Source organism: Natrix helvetica, assembly GCF_964273705.1.
Source record: "Natrix helvetica genome assembly, chromosome: 1".
NCBI lineage: Eukaryota > Metazoa > Chordata > Lepidosauria > Squamata > Natricidae > Natrix > Natrix helvetica.
Window position 1 is genome coordinate 199,853,112 of NC_138548.1, and position 13,222 is coordinate 199,866,333.

Genomic DNA, 13,222 nt, shown 5'->3' on the forward strand with positions numbered 1-13,222 from the left:
CACAAGAGTTCAAAGATATCACCTGGGAAGGTTGAACCTGATAATCTTGAGGAAATCCAGGGCAGAATTCCTGGTTCAATGAGCTGCACTGGGCTTGACTCCTGCAAGTTGCCTGAGATAGGCAGCAAGATCCTAGCTTTGGTGAGGTGGGGAGAAATAAGCTGCCAACCTGAGTGCCTGGATCATAATCACGTGACCACAAGAGTTTTGCAATAGACAGAACCTTCACACCTCCATTTTTTTCAGTGCCACTATAACTTTGAATGAGCTCTGGATGAGTGGATGTATACCAAGGACTACCTGTAATACAATAAACTGGACTATGTGATGTGGTGCTTCACCCCTAACTGAGGATAGTTGGCCAATTTAGTTTTACACTGGAGTTCTGGATCTAAATTGAAATGAACTAGAGGCTGATTTTGGTTGCAGCAAGAGTAAGGACGCCATGCCTGCTAATTCTGGGGTATTCATATGCTTTCGGGAGATTTCCCTACATTCAAAGAGCAATGTAGCTGTTTCCTTTGCTTCTTCTGTTTGATGCCAAAAAATGGACATTCTAGTCCAAGAATAACACTGCCTTCTACTTGAGAGGTATTGCCCAGGATAGATAGAAAAGATCCCCAGGCTTTGCTAAAAGGCCCTCCAGGCATTGTTAAACTCTAACCTAGCCCTAAGTGCAATAGGCCTTCCGCTGCAAATTAAGTTTGCAAGAGATCCTGAGAATGTGTTATCCCGAGTGTTGGAATAAGTCATGCCTGTCTTAATGCTGTTCTTTCCTAATGCAGGAGTGTGTGCTCTGAATAACTGCATATATGCCATGGGGGGCTACGATGGAACAAACCAGCTGAACAGCGTGGAGCGTTATGATGTGGAGGTGGGCACCTGGTCCTTTGTTGCACCCATGAAGCATCGTCGGAGTGCCCTCGGGGTCACTGTGTATCAAGGCAAGATCTACGTGCTAGGTGCGTTGGCCAAGGACTATAGCAAGTACTTCTTGGCTGGATGTGGGAAAGTACAGACAGCAGTCACACAAGCTATGGGCATTTCAGTCCAGGGGTGGCTTAGCTCACTTGGTTAATGGGGTGGAAACAAAAGCCATATTTTATTTGCTAATAATCTATTCTTGCACATATTTACTTGGATGGCTTAGTGGACTCTTGAGTACATTATATTGAGATGCACCAGATTGAAATCAGTGATGCAAATGTGTGCAGAAGTGTTCTTACTTATTAGTGTGCACACTCTATCTCCAAATAGCAATTTTGGTAAGATTTCCCCCATGTAAGTGTTGAAGTGTTTCCATCTGCTGAAACACCGGGCTCTTGGAAATCTTGATCAAAAAACCAAGGACAAACGACATAATTATAATTCAGGATCGTTTATATTCTTATTTGTATGATGCCATCAAAGTTTTGCCCCATTCAGCATGGTAAATAGATGTTGTCACCTTTCAGAACACACAATGGATGTAGCAAAGCGATGGGATTTATGCTAGCAAGAGGCAGAAGTTTTACATGCTAATTATGGCTAAGAGCCTTCTACCCTCTTTTCCTTGTTGCTGAGATTCCACGTGGCTGGCTGCTAGCTTTTGCCAAACAGAGCTACTTCCTTCCCGGGGAATTAGAGCTGTACTCGGAGTACAAAGCTGTCCCGCACGGTTGGAAGACAAGGCTTTGGGGGTGTTGCTTCTGATTCAGCTGAGTTCAGTCAAGGGCCTTCAAGGTAGCCTCTGGCCTCTCTTGGTTAATTGCTGATTGTTTTCCTGCAGGTGGCTATGATGGACAAACATTTCTGGACAGCGTTGAATGTTATGACTCCGCCACAGACACTTGGACTGAAGTAACTTGTATGACATCAGGCCGCAGTGGGGTAGGCGTTGCCATTACCATGGAGCCATGCTGCAAGCAAACCGAGCAGCAAAAATGCCATTGTTAATGGTAACCTGGAAAGTGCTCCACTTCCCTTCAAATGGAAGGGGAAAAACAAATTGGAGAAGATTCAGTATTACGAAATACCTGCTGCCAAGTTAAATTCTGCCAGAATAAAGGAAAAGTGCCAAAAAGACGAGACACACTTTAAATCCCATTTGAACCGGCCTTGAGGCAACAATGAAGAACAGCTCGCGCTCTGTGCTTTACAAGGGTAACTACAGTAAATCTGTGGTTGCCTCTTCATGCTGCTCCTGTCTCAGTTTGGGATAGATGCGTCCGTGAAGAAGGAAACCTCTCTGGGACAACTACAGGAGAGCTCGACTCACACTGGCTGCCTCTTTTCTGGCCCCTGGCAGTAAATGGACCTTCAGGAAATGACTTCCAAATCAGGATGGGTGGAAGTATTTTGTACATAGTGCAGCCCTGAGCCCTCCTTAGAAATGTGTATTATTCATACAGTTTGGTGACCAGTTCAAGGTTAATTTTTTGCTTGTCAAGTTTGTCCAGATGCAGGTGAGGAAAGGGGAAGAGGTTGTGGGGCATCTTCTGTGACTGATCTGCAGGCACCACGCATTCAGAAAGTATTCAGACCACCTTCATTCTTGTCAATTTTGTTAATGCTGCAGCCCGATTCTACAGTTGGTGACATTTTTTTCTCATTAATCTACACTCAGGATCCCATAATGACAAAGTGAAAACAATTTTAAAATATTAAAAAGAAAAAAAACCTGAAACATCGCATTGGCAAAAGTATTCAGACCCCTTTACTCGGAACTTTATTGAAGCATCTTTGGCAACAATTACAGCCTCGTCTTTTGGGGTATGATGCACACCTGGATTGGGAGATTTTCTGCCATTCTTCCTTGCATTCTTCCTTCCTTCAAGCTCAGTCAGGTTGGATTAGTGGACAGCCATTAGTGGACAGCCATTTTCGGGTCCCCCCCAGAGATGTTCAATAGGGTTCAAAAGTCTGAATACGTATGCCAATGAGATATTTCAGCTTTTCTCTCTTTAATAAATGTCATTTCTAAAATTCTGTTTTCACTTTGTCGTTATAGGGTATAGATTAATGAGAAAAATGAGTTTCAACAACTATATAAACAGGCTGCAGCATAACACTGACAAACATGAAGGGAGGGAGGGGGGTCTGAATACTTTCTGAATGCACTGTAAGTAAACACTGATCACTACAACTTAAAAACCTCAGGTGGACCTTGGCCTATGCTGCTTTTCTATTACCCCACAAGGAAGGGCTTGCCCAGGTGGCTACCTGCGTTTTTTCCCCTTACCTGTGGGTGGCATATCCTCTTAGGAAACTGGTTTTGAAGTTCTTCTCACATGAATAAAACACTTTTTGTGATTAGTAATGTTTATTTTGCTTCAGTCTCTATTATTCCATTAATGCTCTTCAAAATACTGTTCTGCCAAAAAGTGTTAATGAAACGAGCCACTGAAATATATTTTGCTCCTAGGAATATCTACCATATTATCTACTGTTTGCCAAAAGCTTCTTTATTCACCATGATGTATTCACCATGTTCCAGAGGTAATCACTGATAAAGCAGGGAGAATGTTGGCTACTGTCAAGGTTGATAGATTGAGCAATATCTGGTCCATAATGGGCTGAGAACAAAGAAAATAGTTAAGGAAAAAGTTACCTGACTTCTTCCCTGATCCAACCCCCTCCCCCAGTTAGATGGAATGGAACACATCAGGCTCCACAACCAAGAAAGACATATGGAGATTCTTCTAAGCCAGGGGTGTCAAACCTGCATCATCACGTGACTTATCGGGACCTCCCCCCCCCCCCTTTCGCTAAACCTATAAATCCAATAAAACAAACAAACCTTGTGTGGCCAGCGCTTGACACATCCGGACCATGGTGTCAGGTTCCAACTAATACAGCCTTCATAAGTTGAACTTTGAGGCTTTCACACCCACTTAACATTCAGGCTTGACATGTGGGTCATGAGTTTGACAGCCCTGTTCTAAATAGTTTCCTTTATGTTCCTCACCTATAGAAGAAACCTTTCCAAACTAAAGCAAACTACTTGCACCATAAAACATAAACTCTGGCAGCTATTAGGCAGGAGCTGTCTTCACTCTCTTTCGCCCTCAAAAACTATTGTGTCGTGCTTCTCTGGAATACGCTGCTTCCCTCCCGATAATCCAGACATTACAGAAGGATACTTCCTTTGATCAGAGGTGGTTCACAAGAATAGTCCCAGTCAATCCTGCAGATCTGATAATAAAGATGTACAAGATACCTGGCAGACATAACAAAACATGAGTTGCTTGCTGTGGTGCAGATCCTATCAATATCTACAACCGCTGAAGCCTGTTCATAGGCTACGTTAGCTAATGATTCACAGGCCTTCTTGTGTCAAATGAATCTGGAAAATGCAAAGCAAGGAAAAGCCGGCTCTGCGGCGATTTCCTGAAGCGCTGCTTTGCTTTTTGTTCAAAGCAGGATAGTCAATATCGATTCCCAAAGGGAGGAGGAGGAGTCTAAAGTAGTTTTTATTCAATTGCCTTCATAAAATAAATGCTTGAAAGCTGATGAATATAATCTGAGGTTTCATGAAGGGGTTGTTGAACTGAGGGGTTTGGAGATTAAAAATCTTTTTCCCGTTGTCTCACTTTAAAAAAAAAAAAGCATGAAAGTGTTCCAAGTATATTGCATGCATTAACTAGTTACAATTGTCCACAAATGTATATTTTTTACTAAAGTCCATAACTTCAAAGCAAGATTGTCCAACTACATGTATTCCCTTGTTAAATCAAAGGGAAATTTGGGGGGGGGGAGAGGAAAATAACATTAGTGTAGCTTTTTTATGCTTTGATCGTTTTAATAATTTAGAATGCTTATATGGCTGTCACTCAAATTACGTGCATAAAGAAAATAGATGATCAAGATAGAAGCCCAGTAGCCTAGTCTTGTAATTCACCTTTTGCAAATGAAAAAGATTAGGTAAGATTTTTACTCACTTAGTTGACATAGATCTGACAGCTTCTTCTGTTGCTTTCTGCTGCTGCTCCCTGCTTTCTTCTCTCAAAGTCTCCAGCTGTTTTCTTAATTCAGTATATTGTGTGAGTGAAGGAACCCAAGTGTGATTCTCCAAACTAACACAGCTCTTAATAATACTCCATCAATAATAGTTTCCATATTGTCGGAAATGATGTTGTGTTACCTGAACCATGTCTCAAAGTGAGGGCCTGGAAATCTCTGTCCTTGGTATTTAGGCACCAAAGTACACTTCTGCACCAACTGCATCCATTGGTCGTCCCGTTTCCTTTTGCAACAGAATCAAAATCTGAGCAAAAAAGTGAAGTGCTCCCAATGAGCAAGTACAAACTGCCTAGCCTTTTTGAAGAGGCCATACATGGGATTGTTCATGGGTTCACTTTTATTTTCAAAATCCAAATTAACTAAAGCAAAATCTAATTAAGTTTATACAACAACTTGTTTTCTTGCCCTGAGTAAACTTTATAGATGACAGGTGTGATTGGAATCCTGCTAAGAGCACCAATTTTAACAAACCAGGAAGATTCTTAGACAATATAGTACTCAATGGACAAAAAATGGAGAGGCTCTTATTTATACACATATACACCAGATTACCTTATGGCTAACTTTTTTGGTGCCAAGTGCCAAAGTGTGTGTGTGTGTGCACGTGCGAAAGCGCGCACACGAAACCCCAAAATGCCACGCGAGTGCCCCCCGTGCATGCACCCCCATGCGTGTGTCTTGCATCCCCGCGCATGCATGTGCTTTCCCGTGCATGCGCCCCACCCGCCATTTGGCCTTCTAAGCTGGTGCAGGAGGCCTTCCAGGCCCAAAAGGGCACGGAGAGGCGCACATATCATCGGTTCGCCATCACAGCCTTATACCAACAACAGTTCAGGTAGGTGTCTAAAGGGCCAAAAGCAATTAGGATTAACTAGTTGGGTACCAACCACAGGTAATTCTTGCTTAATGATAGCAATGAGACCAGCAACTCCATCACTAAGTGGTTGCAAAGTGACATCATGAGACACCGACTTATGGTTCTCTCCCAGCATTTTTAGTGAATCCCACACAGTTGTTAAGCATGAAATCTTAACAACTGCCTGACTCCCTATTTAACTTCATAAGAAGTGGCAATGAAGGCTAGGTTTATGTTCCAAAGATTATAAAATCTTGGTTGTGACCGTTAAAGCCTTGCACTGCATAGGTCCAGACCACTTGATAAACTGTCCTGTCCTGCTAAGACAAGTTCACTCTACTCATGCCAGCAGGAGGAGGTCTGCTGAGGGCCCTGTCAATCAAGGAGTATTTCCCTGGAGATGGTTGAGGGACTAACCTGCTGGTCCCATCTCCCTCCTGCCTTCTGCTCTGCTCCTCTTTTTAACTTCATATTATTGTATTTCTCGTTTATTTTTGTTTCATTCCTTTACTGTTGTTATTTTTACAATTTTATCATTTTTCCTGTTTTATTGTTGTACGCCACCCAGAGTAACCCCACAGCAAAATGGGCACCAAATGTAAGAAATAATAAATAAATAAATGGCAGTCACATGACTGTAGGATGCTGAGACAGTTGAAGGTACAGGCTAGCCACCAAGTGCCCAAATTGTAATCGGGTTACTTGCACTTACACTATGATCATCAGAATTTTGAGGGTTGTAAATCCCATTCATTCACCTCCACTGTAACTTTGAGTGGTCATTGAGAGGATGCTTGTAAGCAAAAACTACCTGTACTTCTGGTTTCAACATCTTGAGAGCTATGCTGACTCTACCATGGAGCATAATAGGACACAATTTCTGTCAAGCAACAAGACCTTTTCCGGTGGCTCAAATGCAGGGCTTCCTGTTTATGACACCAGAAATACTGGGGGGGGGGGGGGAGGAAAGGAATTACTTTTGAATTCTGGTCGTACTGCCCTACCTTAAGATTAAGGGTATTTTTTTTAACCTTTGAATTCTGGTCACAAGGTATTCTCAACAACAGAGATAAAAGTTTATAGCTAAACTCACCATGCAGTTTTACATATATTACATAACTTTTAAATTTATTAGGATAAACAATGGTTTAGGACAAACTTGCTGCTTTCTCTAGGGAATTTAGATTGTAAAAGACAGCAGTTTGGACAAAGAGCTCATTTTTAGCTTGTTTTTTCCTGTGCTTTTTAGCACTTATTCCTTTTTCTGCCACTACTTTATGCAATATACTTGCTACTATATCAGCTTCTGATAACAGAGTAACTAACAGGGAGGTGTTAAATCATACAAACCCAGACACATCATTAGAAGCTAAAATCATAAGATTGCTTTACTTTGGCCATGCTATGTATGCAAATTCACTGGGAAGGCAATGTGCTAGGAATGGTTAGTGGACAAAGAAGAAGGGGCAAGCAAAGAACATGTTGCCTATACAACAATTGAAAGAAGCTGTGCTTAACAGGGCAGCACGGAGAGCACAAAGTTGCCCAGAGTTGAACATGACTAAAAGGTTAAAACATACAAGGGTATCGGCTTCTAGTGTATTATGTTTGTTATTCTAAATTTTGCCAAAGTACATTGACTTTGGGATCCAACACAAATCTAAGGCTCAAAACATTTGATTTATTGGATACTAGTTGAATACTAAAAAGAAATCCAATTTTCACATATGGATGTTCTCAAACCACCTCTGTCTTGGGCCAATATTTTATAGTATTATGTATGGCTTAGAAAGGAGATAACATTTAGAGTAAGAATGTGCAAAATATACCATCCTACAATTTTTCTCTGGACCACATCAGTGCAGCTATTCTGGAGATGCTGGTAATTTTCTAAAAATTAATTATCTTACCCAAAAGCAGTTTGTTTTGTTCCAGACATGAGCTTCCAGTTAGAAGAATAAGCTTCTAGAAAATCACCCAAACATGTCTTGAAAGGTACAGTCCAGAAAAGTAATTAAATGTTAGGTTTCAGATCTACCAAGTCTGGAGAGAGTGAAATCATCTTAACTCAAAATAGAAAAATGTGGGTTAGACAGCATCACCACCAGATGGATTCGTAACTGGCTGGCAGACCACGTTCAACGTGTAGTCCTCAATGGAACTGCATCTACATGGAGGGAGGTATGAAGCAGGGTACCCCAGGGCTCTGTTTTAGGCCCAGTACTCTTCAACATCTCCATCAATGATTTGGATGAGGGGATAGATGGGGAACTCTTCAAATTTTCAGACAACACCAAGCTAGCAGGAATAGCCAACACTCCGGAAGATATGCTTAAGGATCTTGACAGACTTCAACTTTGGGCTATCTAACAAAATGAAATTCAATGGTGAAAAAAACCTTGCTCAATAGTGGTGATTGTGAGAGGGATCTTGGAGTCCTAGTGGACAATCACTTAAATAGGAGCCAGCAGTGTGCTGCAGATGCCAAAACAGTTCAAGGCTGCATAAACAGAGGGATAGAATCAATATCACATGAAGTGTTAATACCACTTTATAATGCCTTGGCAAGGCCACATTTTGAATACTGCATCCAATTTTGGTCGCCTCGATGTAAAAAAGATGTTGAGACTTTAGAAAAAGTGCAGAGAAGAGAAACAAAGATGATTAGGGGACTGGAGACTAAAACATATGAAGAACGGTTGCAGGAACTGGGTATGTCTAGTTTAATAGAAAGAAGGACTAGGGGAGACATGATAGCAGTGTTCCGATATCTCAGGGGTTGCTACAAAGAAGAGGGAGTCAAACTATTCTCCAAAGCACCTAAGGGTAGAACAAAAAGCAATGGGTGGAAACTAATCAAGGAGAGAAGCAACTTAGAAGTAAGGAGAAATTTCCTGACAGTTAGAACAATTAATCAGTAGAACAACTTTCCCCCAGAAGTTGTAAATGCTCCAACATTGGAAATTTTAAAGATGAGATTAGATAACCATTTGTCTGAAGTGCTGTAAGGTTTCCTCCCTAAGCAGGGGGTTGGACTAGAAGGCCTCCAAGATCCCTTCCAATTCTGTTATTCTATTCTATTCTAACTTCTCATTAGAAGCCAACATGAAAGGATATTTAATGTTGACCCTCAATTTTTCATCCTTTTCATTTGTCTGAAGCAATTCTTGTTCAATTTTCTGCAGCTTTTGGATACTTGCCTTCAAGTCCTCTTCCCTGTCAGAAAGTCTCTGTGCCACTTTCTCCTCAGTAATCATGAGCTCTACAGTGAAAGCAGAATAGAGTATATATACAGTTAAAATATAGCTGGTTGGCAAAATTGAATTTTCAGCATTAGTTTTCTTTCTCATCATCTATTAAAATACTCAACAAATTACTACAAATCCTCTCATCAGACTGGACCTTATTTTAATTGCAGCCAATGATTTTTCAAATACTTTTATCAGTTTTCTTCAATTTGATGATCTCTAACCATACTAAAATTTCTCATAATCCTTGCGAGTATAGCAACAATTCATTAATTTGACAACCCTAGTTTAGGGGAAATAATCCATAAAATATACAACAGGGCTGTGCAGTATGCACCACACACAAACCATTCTCCTTAAAGAATAGTTGGTTTCAAACGACCCATATCCAAGCTAAAATATATCGGTTTGATTTATGTGACAAAATGGATCTTACTTGTTTACAATGGAAATTAAAATGCAGATTTCTGGCGTGAGGAAATAGTAAAAAAAAACCAAAGTGGGTAATTGATGGTAAGGTTTGTAGTGATGATAATGGAAATGGGGAAATAAATGAAAAACGAAAAGGGCATGATAAATGAATTACCATTATTATTTGGTGGTTATTCAATATTCATTGGTTATTCAGCTGCATAATTGTTATATTAGGAGGCTCCCTGGTGCTTCCTATAGAGTAGACATCAATGGCTACCTTCTCTGCTCTTTTATCAGATGGAGATCAGTAGCAGTTCAGAATGGGGAGGAAAGGCATGGGAAAACCAGTTAAATAGATGCTGAGAACTGCAAAATTGGTATTGATGGAATCATGAAGAATTATCTTTTTTTCTGAATAAACCAGGGCAATGTGCACCAGCCCTGCACTATTTGCCCCATAATATCTGTCAGGGATGTTCCTACAGGTTTTGATCAATTGAAATAGGGAATGACCAAAACTTTCCAACTTTTTCCCTGCCAAACTGTGACCATTTCAAAACAGTAGAATTTCCAAAACTACAATTTGATTCATGTTTGAAACAACATATTTTCTCCACTGGGTACATAGCCATAATCCAAATTCAGTGGGCTACAGTATAGTAAAGAACTGGAATACTAAAGAAAGGTCAAATAAGCAGCTCTAGATCTATTTAGTCTTTGAGTTTACCAATGTGAGAATGGGTAAGCTGTGGCCCTTTGGCTTACTTTTAATCCTCTACCTTGCTCAGTTTTAACTCCTTGACTTGAATTCTTAGTAAACTTTAAAAAATCTAGAAGTAAATATTTTTATTCTAGTAATATATAATTCATATATTTTATATTTTAATTATATATATGACTGCATACATATATCAAAGACTGTTCTATTGTGAACATACGAGACTTCACGGGCACTGTTTTCCAAAGTACAGTATTTTTCGGAGTATAAGACGCACCCTTTTCCCTCAAAAAAGAGGCTGAAAATCTGGGTGTCTTATACACTGAATACAGCATATTTTGCCTCCCAAAACCCCATCCCCTTCACCAAAATGGCTGTGTATAGCCTTTAGGGGGCTCTCATAGTGCTCCTGGGGGCTGGGGAGGGCAGAAATGAGCGAAAAATGGACCGTTTCTTAATTTTGCCCCCCCCCCAGAGCACTCTATAAGCCTCCTAAAAGCTATGCATGCCCCCCCCTTTTTTTTTTCAAAAAATAGGCCCGTTTTTGTGAAAAAGGGCCATTTTGGGGAGGTCTGCAGAGTGCAAAAAGTTTTTTTTAATTTGCCTCTTCAAAATCTTGGTGCGTCTTATACTCCGAAAAATACGGTAGTATAAAATTTAATTTTATCTCTGATCATCACTGGAGGTTCTTAAGAGACTGGACAGTCACTTGTCTGAAATAGTATAGGGTTTCCTGCTTGAGCAGGTGGCTAGAAGACCTAGAAGGCCTCCAAGTTCCCTTCCAGCTCTATTCTGATTAATTTGACCCTTATTATAACAAACGTTGCAAATCACAATATATTTTAAAACAATAAATTTTAAACAGGATCTCTTTCTCTGTGTATGTATTTGTGTATAAAACCAGTGGCTTGTCATTGGTTGCACTGATTATTACTGTCAGAATAATTTAAAATGAGCACAGAACCAGAAAATTGATCTGTGATCCTAATTACACTAGTATATTTTATTTTATTTATTTAAATGCCATCTATCACACAGCTTTACAGTGACATTGGACTTAAATCTTTACTGTTTGTCAGTCTATTGCGATGATCCTAACTTTACTTCCATTTTAAAAAAATAACTGCTTCATACTAAATAATTTCTTACTTTTTAAAAATGCCACACAATTTACATGGAGGCTAGCCAAGCCCTGCTCAGATTTTCAATGGTTAAGTTTAAATTTTCCTCCTTAAATGACAAAAGTACCAACACAGTCTTGACTGCAGTGTTAAGTCAGGAAAAGCCAAAAAGTACCTTTGATGAGCTGTTCTGTGGTCTTCTGGGTATTCAAGAGTTTGTCAATCATTTGATCCTGTTGGGACAGATTGTGCTTCAGCATGTCCGCTGCCTTGCCTTCTATCAGCAGTTTGAGCAGCTCCCTTTTCATTTTTTCCATATCTTCAATTCGTTCACTGGCAGCAGCCATTGCAAGTGCCAAGCTAAGAGAAGAATCCTGGTGTTTCCGGAAATCTTAGTAAGGCGTGGTTCTTTAGGAAGGAAAAGTGAATATTTACAAAGTTTATACCTGAAGTCCAGTATAGATACAAGGACCACAAGCCTTTTATTACACATGGCAATCCTTTATTTCAGAAAGTTGTCCATTAGAGTTACTTAAGTTAATCATTTGTTTTCATGGTTTTGCTCTTGATTTTTTGTTTGTAAAACAAAGTTATAAACACACGTTTCTGATCCTCTCTCAGGTTTGTCCCTTTTTCTGGTCTATATTTTATGTTTTCCAAGAAAAATATGCTCACTGTAAGTTTAGGAGAGTATGATGGTTAAGGTGCTGAATAGCTTTTCCGTGTCCTCCATTTTCTTCACTGATGGAAACTCATTGGGTGACTTTGGCCTGCCATTCTATCTACCTACCTACCTACCTCAAAAGATTGCTGGAGAATAGGATGCTATGTTCACCTTTTCCTCTTTGGAACAAAAGATGGGATATACAGATAGCCCTTGACTTACAACCATTCGTTTAGTGACTGTCTGAAGTTACAACAGCACTGAAAAAAGTGACATGACTATTTTTTCACTTATCAACCATTACAGCATCCCCTTAGTCAGGTGATCAAAGTTTGAATGCTCGGCTTTTGTGACCTTTGGACAAGCAGAGTCAAGGGGGAAGCCAGATTCACTTAGCCACGATGTTACTAACTGAATAAATGCAGTGATTCACTTAACAACTGTCTTGCTTAGGAACAGAAATTTTGGGCTCAACTTTGGTCGTAAGTAAAGGAATACCTTTAAAGGGCAGCAGGACTTTTGGTTCTGAAGAAAAAGTGGGATATATGAACTAACCAAAAAAACACAAACAAGTTTAAAGGGGGCTTCTTATATACAAAACAAAGCCTGATGTAGCTACAATAGCACAGGGTATGAAAAAGGCCAAGCAGGCAAGGGAGCTCCTTATTGGCATGCACTTCCAATACAGCGCTAAAGTTGAATTTTGGGCAATTAATACAAGCTCCGAGCGGCAGTTTCCCTCTCCCGGGCTTCAAAAGCGTGTACGTGAGAATCCATATCGTGCAACCGCCCACCTTCGCCACTCGAGCTAAAGCCCTTCGCTCCTTACCCAATGCCGCCAACCGAGGCGAATCCAATCCTGGCGCCCTTAACCTATTAGGAATACGCCACTCTTATTGGTCGCCGTCAAGATCCGCAGGGGCCTGATTGGTCACCTGCATCATGTGACCCCCAAAATGGACACGTTCAAAAATTCTATTCCGCATGCGCAATCCGCCACTGTCTTCCAGGCTTTCCCGGGTTCCCAAGAAATAGGAAAGTTAAGAGGTGCGCACTGTTGCAATTTTTCTTCTGACGCTCTCATTTGAATACAGAGAGGATTTTCTCACGCTATGAGGATGTAGTTCATCTTCTGTAGAGATTATAACAGTCTTAATCTTGAAAAGGAGCAAAATTTATAGCGATTTTCATTGTTTTCGC

General features: G+C 40.4%; 2 protein-coding genes across 6 annotated transcripts in view; one reads left to right on the forward strand and one right to left on the reverse strand.

Moving 5' to 3' along the window:
- Positions 1 to 3,302, forward strand: part of KEAP1 (kelch like ECH associated protein 1) — a 21,093-nt gene extending 17,791 nt beyond the window's left edge. For all 3 annotated transcript variants that reach the window (XM_081954879.1, XM_081954881.1, XM_081954880.1), the window contains exons 5-6: positions 786 to 962; positions 1,769 to 3,302. In XM_081954879.1, coding sequence (XP_081811005.1) covers positions 786 to 962; positions 1,769 to 1,935 — 344 coding nt within the window. In that variant the 3' untranslated portion in view covers positions 1,936 to 3,302. The remainder of the gene's footprint in view (positions 1 to 785; positions 963 to 1,768) is intronic.
- On the reverse strand, positions 3,296 to 13,006 carry SPC24 (SPC24 component of NDC80 kinetochore complex). Of its 3 annotated transcripts, none has more exons than XM_081954914.1 (6): positions 12,852 to 13,006; positions 11,534 to 11,766; positions 8,975 to 9,119; positions 4,920 to 5,012; positions 4,122 to 4,198; positions 3,296 to 3,554 (listed from the first exon to the last, which is right to left on the reverse strand). In XM_081954914.1, the coding sequence occupies exons 2-6, from the start codon at positions 11,703 to 11,705 to the stop codon at positions 3,448 to 3,450; spliced, it is 594 nt and encodes a 197-aa protein (XP_081811040.1). In that variant the 5' UTR covers positions 11,706 to 11,766; positions 12,852 to 13,006; the 3' UTR covers positions 3,296 to 3,447. The 3 variants fall into 3 exon arrangements, with proteins under 3 accessions (XP_081811040.1, XP_081811042.1, XP_081811041.1); XM_081954916.1 differs by having other exon boundaries at positions 12,817 to 12,876; XM_081954915.1 differs by lacking the exon at positions 12,852 to 13,006 and adding an exon at positions 12,521 to 12,708.
- Positions 13,007 to 13,222: the final 216 nt, after the last annotated feature.

Bases quoted from the DNA above. Each gene is read 5' to 3' on its own strand.
- SPC24 (XM_081954914.1), bottom strand. From the start codon at position 11,705: ATGGCTGCTGCCAGTGAACGAATTGAAGATATGGAAAAAATGAAAAGG. The intron at 9,120-11,533 runs GTACTTTTTGGC...CTTTCACTGTAG, and splicing joins CACAGAACAGCTCATCAAAG to AGCTCATGATTACTGAGGAG. The intron at 5,013-8,974 runs ATATCCTTTCAT...CACACAATATAC, and splicing joins AAATTGAGGGTCAACATTAA to TGAATTAAGAAAACAGCTGG.